Source organism: Mastigoproctus giganteus, chromosome 3, assembly GCF_048544385.1.
Source record: "Mastigoproctus giganteus isolate SK-2022 chromosome 3, ASM4854438v1, whole genome shotgun sequence".
NCBI lineage: Eukaryota > Metazoa > Arthropoda > Arachnida > Uropygi > Thelyphonidae > Mastigoproctus > Mastigoproctus giganteus.
Genome location: NC_143577.1, coordinates 234,131,453 through 234,145,808, shown reverse-complemented (window position 1 = coordinate 234,145,808; position 14,356 = coordinate 234,131,453). Strand labels below are relative to the sequence as shown.

The following is a 14,356-nucleotide window of genomic DNA, read 5'->3' as shown; positions in this document are numbered from 1 at the left end:
GCCCAAAGCATGACACTGCCTCCATCAGCTTGTTTTCATCCCACAGTGCATCCAGGCACCATCACTTCCCCAAGTAAATGACGCACATGTACCCAGCTGTCCACATGGTGCAAGAGTAAATATGATTCATCGGACCAGACGACCTTCTTCCAATCACTCGAGGTCCAGTTTCGATGATGTTTGCGTGCCCATTGCGTGCCCACTCTGAGCAGCCTGCGGCTACGCAGTCCCATTTTCAGCAGAGTTCAATGTACTGTGTGTTGTGACACATTACTCCTGTCACCAGCATTCCAATCATGTGCGAGTTGCGCCACAGTCGCCCTTCTGTTGCCATGTACCATCCAGGAAAGCCTTCGTTCACCTTGAGCAACAATGAGCCATGGTTGTCCAACACCTTGCTGGCAGTTCGTGGGTTTCCCCTCCTCTGACCACTTTCGGTAGGTTCTAACCATGGCTGACAATGAGCACCCCACCAGCCGTGCCGTTTCAGATATGCTCCGACCCAGTAGTCTGGCCATTACAATTTGGCCTTTGTCGAACTTGCTTAAGTCTGCTGTCTTTCCCATCTAAAGAACAAGAGTAACACTGATTAACAGAACTCAGTATCAGGTGTTTTTTATACCGTGTCCCGACCCGCCACTCACCGTAGTTCACCTGCAGTTGCTTCGATTTGCATAACAACTCACTGGTCATAATGTTTTGGCTCATCGGTGTATTTCTCCAATTTCAGTATAGTATTTTTTCGGTATGGTTTTCATCAACCAGCAACATTGATTACCTTTTAATTGGAGCATAACTGTATAAAATTCTTTTTTAAATGAGCCTCAACCACTAATTGTATTCATTTTTTACATTTTTTTTTTTTTTTTTGGTTTCCCTTCAATTTTATCCATTTCTCTGAATATGCATTATAAAAGTAAAATATCTTAATCTTAAAACATTTTTTTTTCCTAGTCTAAACAATTTTTATTTATCAGAATCTCCATTTTTAGAATTCCAGGTCCAGATAGTTGACCATAAAGTTACTAAGAAAAAAAATTTTTTTTAATAATGCAACTGCTGTTACCAAACATTTGCCAGGGAACAAGAAAACTGCTGTTATTGAAGACATATGTTCTTATTATCCAATACAGTGTCAAAATAAACAATTTAAAATTCTGCCTTAAAATCATTTTGCTCCCCCCCCAAGTAATCGACAACCAGCATATTACACTGCACCTGCAAATGCTGTCTCCCCCACCCCTCTTCAACATGCTCGCTAGTTGCACATTAACAATGGAGCGTTAATGTGCATTTTCTATAATGCAAGAAAGTTCTGCATATACTTACAGGAACTCTTACTAGCCAGGGTTTGCCTCCCAGTTTGCAGTTCATTTGTATTGCAATTTTTGTAGCAACAGACATCAAGGTTTGGGGCTTGCTCAATGTTTTAACAAGGACTACTTGTGATGGCACTAAAAAGAAAGGAAATTGAAATCGTTTGTGACTTATCAATAATAGAAACTGAACAGCATTGACATCAATTAGTGAAATATAACCATTCTAAAATTTATTCTGCAGTATTAATGGATAAAAAATACTCTTAGAAGAACATTACATAAAGCTTTATGTTCTTCTGTTATACTAAAGGTAAACAAATCTGTACTGGAAGAAAAGAAGTTTGTCCATAATGGCATTAATTTCTGATATGAGAGATCACATTTCTGCAAAGCTGCACTACACAAAGTGTTCTCTTTTGAGAGATATTACCTTTTATTCATAAAACAGAACGACAATCCTAACAACTATTTTGATGATCACCTCATCTGAGGGCTACTTTAATGTATATTTTGCACAATTGTGACAAGTTCAATCAGCGATATGAAAGATTCAAGCTCATAGTAGATCTCATGTTAAAACAATAGCACAGAAAAAGCTTTTAACACTGCAAAAAAACACTGGTATTAATTATGGTAAGATGGACTTCTTTTAGCTATGCCATGTTAAAAAGATTAAGCAAAGTTGCACTAGGAAGGGGGGAGGAAAACATAATAATGCACTAATCCCCCATGATATGAAGTGTCAAGTACTATTGCATTTTATTCAATATAATGTTAAATCCATTAAAACAATTCAGAAATATCACAATTTCACAGAAAACAGCAGTGATGTTTGCAATTCTGCCATGGAATTTCTGTGGGTTCAGCAGCACTGGTGGTGTTATCCACGGATGACACCACAAATTCTAGCAAAATTTCTTATGAAATCTGTCTATGAATAAATTCCATGGAAATGGAATCTCTATATAATTTGGAGGATCTTAAAGCAGTTGCTACTGACATTTTGTATGCTGTTGTTGTTGTTTGTTATTTGGTTTTTAGGAGCATTAGCAACTAATGCCATATTGCTCCGGGAATATGCGGTGGTCATTCCTTGACCTTTCCGCATCCTCCGTATTTGGTGGTGATGGGCTCAAACCCCGGTCTAATCAAGAAGCATGTGCTATGCACTGCTGCTCCTTCCCACCTAGCTACGGAAGCACCCATTTTGTATGCACTTAATAAAGTTTGGCATAAAGACTATGTAAGCAAACATCCAAAATTAATCTATAAATAAAACCTATGGATATAAACATGAAATCATTTAATTTACATCTCTCCAATGACCAGGTAATATTAACAATAACCAGGCTTTTCTCCAGTGTACAAGATGACCCCTGTCCAAATGGACTAGTGACCACTTAAAATTCTCTTGAAAATTACTGTTCTCCATACTGTAATGAGTTTTAATGGGCTTTCTGTCTATCATGTTTCTAATGAAAGACCTCTTTAGATAATATTTTTAAGGACAGTCTGAGCAAACTGATGGGTATAAAAAAAAAAAAAATGCTACTTTAGTGTAAGATTGTGTTGCACATTTCATGCTGATGCTCTTCCCTTCCCTAGGATCAAGGCTCACTGCAAGATATCAAAAACAAACTGTTATAGGTTACATACTTTTCTTTTATCTCATATTACAAAACTTATGCTTTTATACTCTTTATCATGCCTTAATTTTATTAGAAGTTCCTCCCAAAAAAGAAAAAAAAAATGTTTTTTCAATAGTACAAAATCAGAAAGGTTGGTGATACACTGGTATTGCATTCCTCACAGTGGGTTGGCTGTGGTCCTGGACTAAAGTATGGTAGCCAGTGTGAAATTGATCCTATATATCCACTATTAACTATAGTGCTGGTATATCAGCTGCAATAAAACGTTTCAATGAAACTTTAAACTCCTTTGGTGGCCATACCAACTATACACACAAAAGTTTATTTTATTCAAATACAGTAGACCAGTGGTTTTCAACCTTTTTATAATAATGGCACCCCTACTCAATTTTCTGCCGTTAGATCCGATCAGATTCTCTCTCTCTCTCTCTCTCTCTCTCTCTCTCTCTCTCTCTCTCTCTCTCTCTCTCTCTCTCTCTCTCTCTCTCTCTCTCTCTCTCTCTCTCTCTCTCTCTCTCTCTCTCTCTCTCTCTCTCTCTCTCTCTGTGTGTGTGTGTGTGTGTGTGTGTGTGTGTGATATTTAAAAAATATATGTTATATGATATTTATTACAATAATTATAAAAATTAATTTCATAATACAAATTATATATATACAGTACATAATGTTATTATTTATATAGAGGTACTAAGCAAACATCAATTATAGATCACCAAAAAATTAAAAAGATACTGTACACCTTTTTATAATGAAATAAACATATAAATTAAAAATTAATAATACATTTAATTAACTTAAACACAAATTATGTGGCACCCCTGGAATGTTGTTGCGGCATTCTAAGGTGCCATGGCACCCCGGTTGAAAACCACTGCAGTAGCCTCTCGATTTTCCGGGATAGATGGTAAAAAAATATTCCCGGATAATCAATTTCCCAGTTAATCCAAAAATGAAGTAGTAAGTCCCCAACATACATAAGAGATGTGTTCCAGGGCTTCTTACATAAGTCCAGTTTCACGTAACTCAGGAATGACTAATAAAATATTGCTACTATATCCCCGATCTGCCAAAATTACAAAAACCACATAATATCCTCTGAGAGGAATTATATATTTTTAATTAGTTCAATTATATAATGGGGGGGAATTATTTTTAATTAGTTCAATTAAAAACTATCTGGGGACAGCAGTGAAGTAGCCAGAGTAGGAGTGTGTTATAGACCTAATGACTCTGATGAGTCCAATGAACAATTGTACAGAGAAATAGAGTGGGCTAGTAAATCAGAATGTCTTATAATGGGGGATTTTAACTTCCCAGATATTGACTGAAACTTGTGGGTTGGTCACTCACACACTAGTAAGACTTTTGTGGATTTATTGGATGATTGTTTTCTGCAGCAGCATGTTCGAGAGGCAACTAGAGAAAGTAATACTCTTGATCTGGTTAGCAGCAAGTGATCATTCGCGTGTTAAGAACTTGCAGATAAAGGAACCACTAGGTGGCAGTGATCACAGTGTACTGTGGGATTTACTTAAAGATTTAATTACCATCAGGGGTAAAGAAAAGGGTTTTTGCTTCCATAAAAGGTGAGTACAGTGGTCTCCGACAGTTTTTAAATTCTGTACAGTGGGATCAACTGACGATGTTACCAACAGTAAATTCTAAGTGGGAAGCATTCAAGGAATTATTCGTGGATGCTACTAAAAGTTTCATACCTATTAAGAAATATTGTTCAAGGTTTAGACCTAAATGGTTATCTAATGAACTAATGAGACTCTTAACAGAGAAGAAAAATGCATGGGATGCATATAAATTATCAAGCGACTCAGAAGCCTATGGCAGGTACAACCTAGTCTGTAATCAGGTCACAAAGGAGGTTAGGCAGGCGAAGGCAGATTACGAGAAATCCTTGGCAAAAGATGCTAAGAAAAACAGCAAGGATTTCTTTACTTATATAAACTCTAAAAGGAAAGGGATGAATCTGATTGGTCCACTTGACATCGATGGTTCGACTGTTGATGATCCTGCTCAGATAGCAAACAAACCAAATGAGTATTTTGCATCTACATTCACACATGAGGAATTATTAAGGTTTGAAAATGGCAAGGTTATCAAATTGTAGCAGGATACTTAATGATTTCGGAATAACTGAAAGCAAAGTGGAGGAGAAATTGTTGAAGTTAAACATAAGAAAAGCACCTGGGGTGGATGGGATCTATCCAGTTATATTAAAGGAGGTGGCAAAGCAACTAAGCAAACCTTTAGCCATAATTATGAGAGCGTCCTTGGAATCAGGGGAGGTTCCCACAGACTGGAGATGTGCAAATGTATCCCCAATTCACAAAGGGGGATCGAAGGGTAACACGAGTAATTGCAGACTAGTTAGTTTAACTTCTGTTCCGGGTAAAATAATGGAGTCACTGGTTAAAGATGCATTGCAGGATCATATAGAGAAGACTGCAGCAATAATTCAGACACAGCATGGGTTTGTTAAGGGAAAGTCTTGTCTGACAAATTTGATAGGATATTATGATGTGGTTACAAAGGAACTGGATGCAAAAAATAATTTTGATATCATATACAGTCGATTCCGGTTATTTGGGACACATCGGGACTAGTGCATTTTGGCCTGATTAAGCGGCTGCCCCAATTATCCGAAGTTTCACGTAAATGGTTAAAAATGCAATGTTCCCCCCCCCTTTTTTTACAATTGGTTCACTGTACAATCAAATCACGTTACGATGGAGTCACCATAGTAAAGTACTGTTCGCTATACGATGTGCAGTAAGCGCCGATCATTATGATCACGTTTGTGAATTGAATTTTAATTCTATTAAACAGCGATTCTAATTAGCGAAAATAGGAGGAATATTATCCACAGGCTATAAAAGTAAAGATATTATTAAGCACAAATTTATCCTTTATTACCTTACCAATTAAAAAATTAAATGATACGTGAAAATCGGAAGAATATACGTGATGATCGGAATAATTAATACGTACTGTAATATGTACATACTAACTAAACTAGTTGACATTTCTGTTCACTGACATTTGTTGGTGGGGGCTGAAATTTAAAACAGTAAAAAGATAAGCAATCAATAACAAAGAACAGGGCACACACAAATTGCAAGTAACACAACACACGCAAGTGAGAACGGAGTAACAAATTAGGAAGCTTTAAAAATAGGAATGAAGAGAAGATTCTGAAAATTATTTTTTTTTATATGATTGAAGATTCCATGGAAATGTAAACACATTTCACCATAACAACCCACAGAATTCCAGCTGTCGGTATTACCGCAAATTCAATAAGATCGAGTTTACTGTCCGTTTATGATGGATTTCATTAACAGAAAAGCCCAATAAACAGGTGACTGCTAATTGTTTTTATTGTTTTATGGTTGTGACTTCCAGAAATCCGACCGAACTACGTGGTACGGTCGGAGACAATCGTAGGGTAATCTCCAGTGCTGAGGTCTCCTGCCCCGATTAAACGGCATTTTGTCCCAATTAAGCGAAGTAAACCCTGGCTATTTTCTCGATTGGTTTTTGTTTTTTAAGATTTGCCCCAAATAAACGGCTGCCCCGATTAACCGGTGGCCCAAATAACCGGAATCCACTGTATTTGGATTTCAGGAAAGCTTTTGACACTGTTGCACATGAAAGACTATTGTACAAATTGGAGCAGAATAGTATTAAGGGTAAGTTGCTACAATGGATAAAAGGATGGTTCAGTGGGAGAAGACAGAGGGTGGTAATCAATGGGTGCTGCACTTCGTGGACTAATGTTATTAGTGGAGTCCCACAGGGTTCAGTGTTAGGTCCACTGTTGTTTTGTATATTTATCAATGATATTGATGAAGGTATATCAGGCTTAATGTTGAAGTTTGCAGATGATACAAAGGTTGGCAGGATTGTTAATGACAGTAATGGCAGTGTGCTACTGCAACAGCATCTAGATAATTTGGGAAGATGGGCTAAGAAGTGGCAACTGAAGTTTAACCTTGACAAATGCAAAGTACTGCATATGGGTAGAAGTAACCCCAGAGAAATGTACCAACTGTGTGGTACTATGCTTAAGGTGGTAGAAAATGAAAAAGACCTGGGAGTAATTGTGCAGTCAGATATGAAGTTTTCTGAGCAATGCAGACAGGCTGCCAAAGCAGGTCATGGGGTTTTGTCAATGATATATAGGAATTTTGCTAGCAGGGAGGAGGAGGAGGTGACTGTCCCTCTGTATAAGGCAATGGTCAGGCCACGCCTTGAGTACTGCGTACAGGTCTGGAGGCCTCATTTTAGGAAGGATGTAGATTTATTTGAGCGTGTACAGAGAAGGGCAACAAGATTGGTGAGGGGAATGAAGGGATCCTCTTACCAAGAGAGGCTTAATTTCTGCAAATTGCAGTGGCTGGAGACTAGGCACCTGCCAGGTGATCCGATTGAGGTATATAAGGACTTGAATGGGTTGAGCACGCTGAATTCTGATGGGATCCTTCCACTTGTTCAGATTACGAACCTAAGGGGGCATAAATTCAAATTAAGAATAGACAGATGTAGAATAGATGTGCGGAAATTTGACTTTAGCCAGCGGGTGGTTAATTGCTGGAACAAACTTCCATCTTTTGGGGAAGTTGATAGATTGAATAAATTTAAGGAGGAACTGGACAGGCATTTGGAGGGAATGGTGTGATTTTTTTTTTCCTTTTTTTTTTTTTGCTGATGCTGCATAAGCTCATACACTTTCTTTCTTTCATCACATGCCACTACTACTACTACATAAGAAAACATAAAAGGAAGAAAAGACGCATGTTATTGAACTCTAAAAACTGATATGTATTTCGTAGCCTTGGGTATTATTATAGTTGACCTTCATTGGTGCCGGCCGCTCGTATTGTCTTTCTCTTTTGTTTTCGCTGTTGCCACTGACAAATCTCAATTCCGCATGCTACATGTCATTAATGTTTGGCCATTTTCATACATCCTCATTATTTTAATTTTTTGATCCAACTCTATTGCTTTCCTTTTCTTGGTAGATTTACTAGTACCACTGTCACTTATTCTCTTAGTTGGCACCATGATAATGGTCAAAATGAAAATTTTCTGTAAAGAACTTCACAGGGTTAAGGCAAAAACTCACTATTATCACTCCACATGGGCTCACGTTTACTAAAGCACATTTCTAGAGGTTATTGCCATAAAAAAATAAAAACAATTTGCACTTTCTGGTTTATTGGGCTTTTCTGTTAGTGCAATTATAAACTGGTAGTAAACTCTATCTTATTACATTTGCGATAATATCGATAGCTGGCACTGTGGGTTTTTTACATTATTATAGTGAAATGTGTGTCCCCTTCACCGAAATCTTCAGTCATATAAAAAATATATAAATAACATAACGTAAGTCTGAAGCTATGTAAGTCAGGGATTTACTATATCAAAAAATGTTCAGCAACCTACGTAAATAAAAAGTATCGTGATATATAAATAATGAAAAAACTTACCACGTATTACCCACGTATCCAATATGATGCTTCCCTTTATTTTTTACTGTCAATTTTAAATCTAATAGCTTCTCTTTATTTTTTACAAATGTCATGTATGGTTTAATCACCAACATTATAATGGTTCCGTAGAGATTTAACAGATGTACTGTTTTCAAACTTTTGAATAATCTCACATTTTTGTTTAATTGAACGCACAACTCTTGCGTTTGCCCATCATTTTCGTGATTTCTAAAAAAAATCCAACATTTCTGACAAACATAACGAAACAAACTTTCCGTCACACAACAATTGACACAATGCATTAAAACAAACTAAATATTTGGTCCTTTTTTTTTGAGGGGCAGGTGTGAAGACAGTGGGGGTTACAAGATAATAGGTATACTAATCTCCCAATGACGACTTATAATGGAGCTTCTTGTCGTTTATTTAGTTACGACTTGTGAAACATCTGTTTATACCTATTCTATTTATTACTTGAATTTTATGATTTCCGGGTTTTTTTTTTTTTTTTTTTTTTGGAATTGTGGATTGTCCCGGTTAATTCAATCCTGGTAAATCTGGAGTCTGCTGTAGTTATGTAGTTATATAGCTCACTGTCATAACATTTAAATATGAACCGAATATTCATATTAGGTTTTGAACATCTTAATGATATAAATGTCAAATGATAATTTTAATTGCAGTAGAACCAGCTTAATTCAAAAAATTTGTATGTTCAGAACATGTTGGTATTAGAAATTTTTAGACATTCTTATTTACACTGTGCAGAATTTGTTATTCTCATTTAAAGTATTAATGCCCTTAGTTTTATTCAATACTGTTTAAAACATTCAAAATCATTTATGCATGGAATAACCATAAAAACTTACCTCCAATTTCAATGCACACTCTTTTCTTTATTGCATCATACCGCTCTTTGCGGTCATTTGGCAATACAAACATTATTAGCGAAACATTATCACGGATCTCGCTAAGATATGCACCAATGCTGTCATTGCTGATATACCTCCTATAATAAGAGGAAAGTTTTACATTTAGTTAATGAATATGCTGGATTTATTATTATTTTTTCCTATTTTGAATTCAATGATTATCATATAATTACATAGGAGTGCTTACTTGAGAGGCTCCCTCACATTCATGCCCATTGGAGGGCCAACCCTCAATAAATTCTGCAAAAAATCTTCACACTTCTTTTGATCTCTCTGGGTGCATATTACCATCCAGTTATCCAAACCCATAGACTGATGCATGTATTTCCCTCTCATTGAACGGGAGAAGTCTGCAGTGTCACGATCAGCTAAATACTGCAATAGAAAGTTTTTTTTTTTTAAAATAAAGTACACAAATATCAATTTTAAAAAAAGGTAGCCTTTAAACTCCAGTGATTCATTTTACCCTAAAGCACTGAGTTGGAAAAATATACAGGTTATTTTTCAATGCTTACTTTCATGAAAACTGAATACAATCTTGCATTATATAATCTTGTATTAGATTTGTTGGGGGAATAAAAGGGGGTAATGAAAAACATTTATGACTATAATACTTGCAAGTAACTTCCACTTCATGAATATGTGAAAATGCAGGCTGAAAGCTTAATGAAATACAGTAGACTCTTGATTAACCAGGACACTCCAAGACTCCAAATTAAAATTAAAAAAAAAAAAAAAAAACAACAACAACAACCAGAAATCAAAAAAATTCAAGTAATAACTAGAAAAGGTATAAACAGATATTTTACAAGTCGTAAATAAGCGGCATTATAAGTCTTCATTGGGAGATTAGTAGTAGTAATAGTTGGGGCATGTGACAGGCCAATGACAAAGTTAATGACAGTAATGGCAGTAAAAAAAGGTCAAGTGCAGCCATTATCAACCCACTGCAGGATGGAAGCCTCCTCAACAATTCATGCTGAGGGAAATGGACCATAATCTGCCACGCTGGTCCAGTGCGGGTTGGCAGATCGACCGTATTCAGCAGTCAGGGGCTTGAACCCCACTCTACTCAAAGAGCGTGTGCTACTGCACTCCCGCTCCTGACCACTCGGCTACAGAGGCGGGTGCTACTGCAACAGGATCTAGAAAATTTGGGCAGATGGGCTGAGAAGTGGCAACTGAAGTTTAACATTGACAAATGCAAAGTACTGCATAGGGATAGAAGTAACCCCAGAGAAACGTACCAACTGCGTGGTACTACACGTAGAGTGGTAGAAAATGGAAAAAAAAAAAAAAAAAAAAAGATCTGGGAGTAATTGTGCCGTGAGATATGAAGTTTTCTGAGCAATGTAAACAGACTGCCAGAGCAGGTCATGGGGTATTGTCAATGATATACAGGAATTTTGCTAGTAGGGAAAAGGAGGTGATTATCCCTTTATATAAGGCAATGGTCATGCCACATATTGAGTACTACATACAGTTCTGGAGGCCTCATTTTAGGAAAAATGTACAGTTGCTTGAGCATGTACAGAGAAGGGCTACAAGATTGGTGAGGGGAACAAAGGGTTGGTGTTACCAATAAAGGCTTAAGTTCTAAAAATTGCAGCTTCTGGAGACTAGGCATCTGCAAAGTGATCTGATTGAGGGGTATAAGGCCTTGAATGGGTTGAGCATGCTGAATTCTGATGGGATCCTTCCACTTGCTCAGATTATGAACCTGCAGGGACAAATTCAAATTGAGGAAAGTTGTAGAATAGATGTGCAGAAATTTGCCTTTAGTCAGCAGGTGGTTAATTGTTGGAACAAACTTCCATCTGTTGTTGTGGAAGTTGATAGCTTAAATAAATTCAAGGAGGAACTGGACAAACTTTTAGAGGGAATGGATGTGTGAAATTGTTTTTTTTTTTTTTGCTGATGCTACATAAGCTCATGCACTTGCTTTCTTGCATCACATGCCTCCATTACTACTATTACATCTGATGTAGAATACATTTTTGAGAAACATGATCACAGAAATGTTTTTGAAATATTATTGATCCACACTTGATAAGACAAAATAAGATGAGAAAGGACTATATGTTCATAACATTATAAGCTGCGAAATGATGAGCATTGTAAGCAGAGTGAAACCCTTTAGGTTATGAGAATGATTATGTTTAATTTGTTTCCACAATGGTTATAAACACAATGCTATTATGTTGTGACATCAACATTTTAGTTCACCTCTGCAACAAAGTGTTATTTGGGCATTTCCAAAATTACTCTCTGAGGCAAAGAAAGAGATTCCCTGTTCAAAGTAATTTTTTTATTGATGTTTTAAAAAACTTCATAATGTCTAACATCTAAGTCAATTTTATAGAAATGGATCCTGCTCCAAAATAGCACTACAAATGATGACCCAAAAAATAAAGCTTTTAGGCAAAGAGAAACACGGCAGAATTGGTCTAGCTTGAACAAATTACATACCTTCTCCCAACCCATGACAATGAAAATGACTGCTTTCAAGGAGTGGGACAAAATTCCCCTTCCCTAAGGAATAATCAAAATTGTCATTAAAGTCAACCAACTTTAGTTTTTTGAATAAACATCCATTCTTTTTCAAAGTACTGTCTTAACACTTAATAACAAGGTAAAAAAGAAAGGCATTCTGAATTGGGAGCCAATGATATTATTAAATTTTTTTTTTTATTAATTTGGAAAGGGGCAGCTAATGACTGTTATCATATCTTATCATTAAAGAATTAATAAAGCCACACTATTATTTCATGTAATCGAGTATGTTGTTATTGAATTGTTGCAATTAAATTGAAAACCCAAAACACCTCAATCTAACATTTAAACAATTCAGCAACATTTTGGGAATACTGTTCCCCACCTTCAGGCCTACAGGGCTGACTCCTGAACTGAATTAGTTCATGTACTTAGAATTAGCATTAATTGAGGCATATGATGCAAGAAAGCAAGCTTATACAGCATCAGCAAAAAAAAAAAAAAAAACACCCCACCCTGCCCATCCCCACCAGTCACTCCAAATGTGTCTAGTTCAGCCTTAAATTAATTTAATCAACTTCCACAACAGATGTACGTCTGCTCCATCAATCAACTACCCACTGGCTAAAGACAAATCTCCACACATCTATTCGACAACTGTCTTTCTCCAATTTGAATCTATGCCCCCTCAGGTTCGTAATCTGAGCAAGAGGAAGTAGCCTGTCAGCATTGAGCCTGCTCAAACCATTCCAGGCCTTATACACCTCAATCAGATCACCTCGCAGGTGCCCAGTCTCCGGATGCTGCAATTTGGAGACCTTAAGCCTTTCTTTGTAAGTGCACCCCTTTGTTCCTCTTGCCAATCTTGTTGCCCTTCTCTGTACTCATTCTAGCAATTCTACATCCTTCCTAAAATGAGGCCACCAGATTGCCTTATACAAAGGGATAATCACCTCCTTGTCTCTGCTAGCAAAATTCCTATATATCATTGACAAAACTCCATGACCAGCTCTGGCAGCCCATCTGCACTGCTCAGAGAACTTCATAACTGACTGCAAAATTACCCTCAGGTCTTTTTCATTCTCCATCTCCCTGAGTGTAATACCACTCAGTTGGTACATTACTCTGGGGTTACTGCTACCCATACGCAGTACTTTGCATTTGTCAATGTTAAACTTCAGTTGCCACTTCTCAGTCCATCTGCCTAATGTTTTTAGATCCTGCTGCAGTAGCATACTGTCTTTAGTATCATTAAAAACCCTGCCAACCTTTGTATCATCTGCAAACTTGGACATTAAGCCTGATATACTTTGATCGATATCATTGATAAATATATAAAACAACAATGGGCCGAGCACTGAACCCTGGAGAACTCCACTAATAACATTAGCTCGTGTGGAGCAGTGTCCATTTATTACCACCCTGCCGTCTCCCACTCAACCATCCCTTTATCCATTGTAGCATCTTGCCCTTAATGCCATACTGCTCCAATTTGTACAGCAGCCTTCCATGTGCAACAGTATCAAAACTTTTCCTGAAATCCAAGTATACGATATCAAAATTATTTTTTGCATCCAATTACTTTGTGACCACATTGTAATATCCAATCAAATTGGTCAGACAAGACTTTCCCTTAACAAACCCATGCTGTCTGAACTATCGCTGCTGTCTTGTCTAGGTGATCCAGTATCACCTCTTTAACCAGTGACTCCATTATTTTCCCCAGAAAACAAGTTATTAAACTAACAGGTCTATAGTTGTCACCTTTTGAACCCCCCCTTTGTGAATTGGTGATACATTTGTACACCTCCAGTCCATGGGGGACCTCCCCTGAGTCCAAGGAAGCTCTCATAATTATGGCTAAGGGGTTTGCTAACTTCCCTCACTGCCTCCTTCAATATAACTGGATAGATTCCGTCCACCCCAGGTGCCTTTTTTTTTTATGTTTAACTTCAATAATTTCTCCTCCACTTTGCTCTCAGTTATTACAAAATCACTTCTGGCATTCCCCTCCTTGAATAACTCATGTGAATATAGATGCAAAATACTCATTCAATTTATCAGCTACTTGAGCAGGATCATCAGGTCAAACTATCTATGTTAAGTGGATCAATCTGATTCATCCCCTTCCTTCTAGAGTTTACATAAGTAAAGAATTCTTTGCTTTACTTCTTGTGATAAACTTTGTGAATATAAGATTCTTATATTTATTCTATTATACTTCATGCTATCAAAGAAAATTCCTTTATATAGTAACAGTAGTAATAGTAGTGGCAAATGATGGAAGAAAGCAAGCTTATATAGGACCAGGAAAAAAAAAAAAAAAAACATACACCCATCCATACCCTGCAAGAATCTGTCCAATTCTTTCTTGAGTTTATTCAAACCATCCATTTCCACAATAACAGATGGAAGTCTGTTCTAATGATCAACTACCTGCTGGATGAAGGCAAATA

At 36.9% G+C, this 14,356-nt stretch overlaps 1 protein-coding gene across 2 annotated transcripts in view; it reads right to left on the bottom strand.

Moving 5' to 3' along the window:
• The window catches only part of LOC150088854 (piwi-like protein 1), a 178,291-nt gene that overhangs the window by 30,331 nt on the left and 133,604 nt on the right, over positions 1–14,356 (bottom strand). For both annotated transcript variants that reach the window (XM_090370941.1, XM_090370942.1), the window contains 3 exons: positions 9,595–9,782; positions 9,345–9,484; positions 1,330–1,454 (listed from right to left, as the gene is read on the bottom strand). In XM_090370941.1, coding sequence (XP_090227067.1) covers positions 1,330–1,454; positions 9,345–9,484; positions 9,595–9,782 — 453 coding nt within the window. The remainder of the gene's footprint in view (positions 1–1,329; positions 1,455–9,344; positions 9,485–9,594; positions 9,783–14,356) is intronic.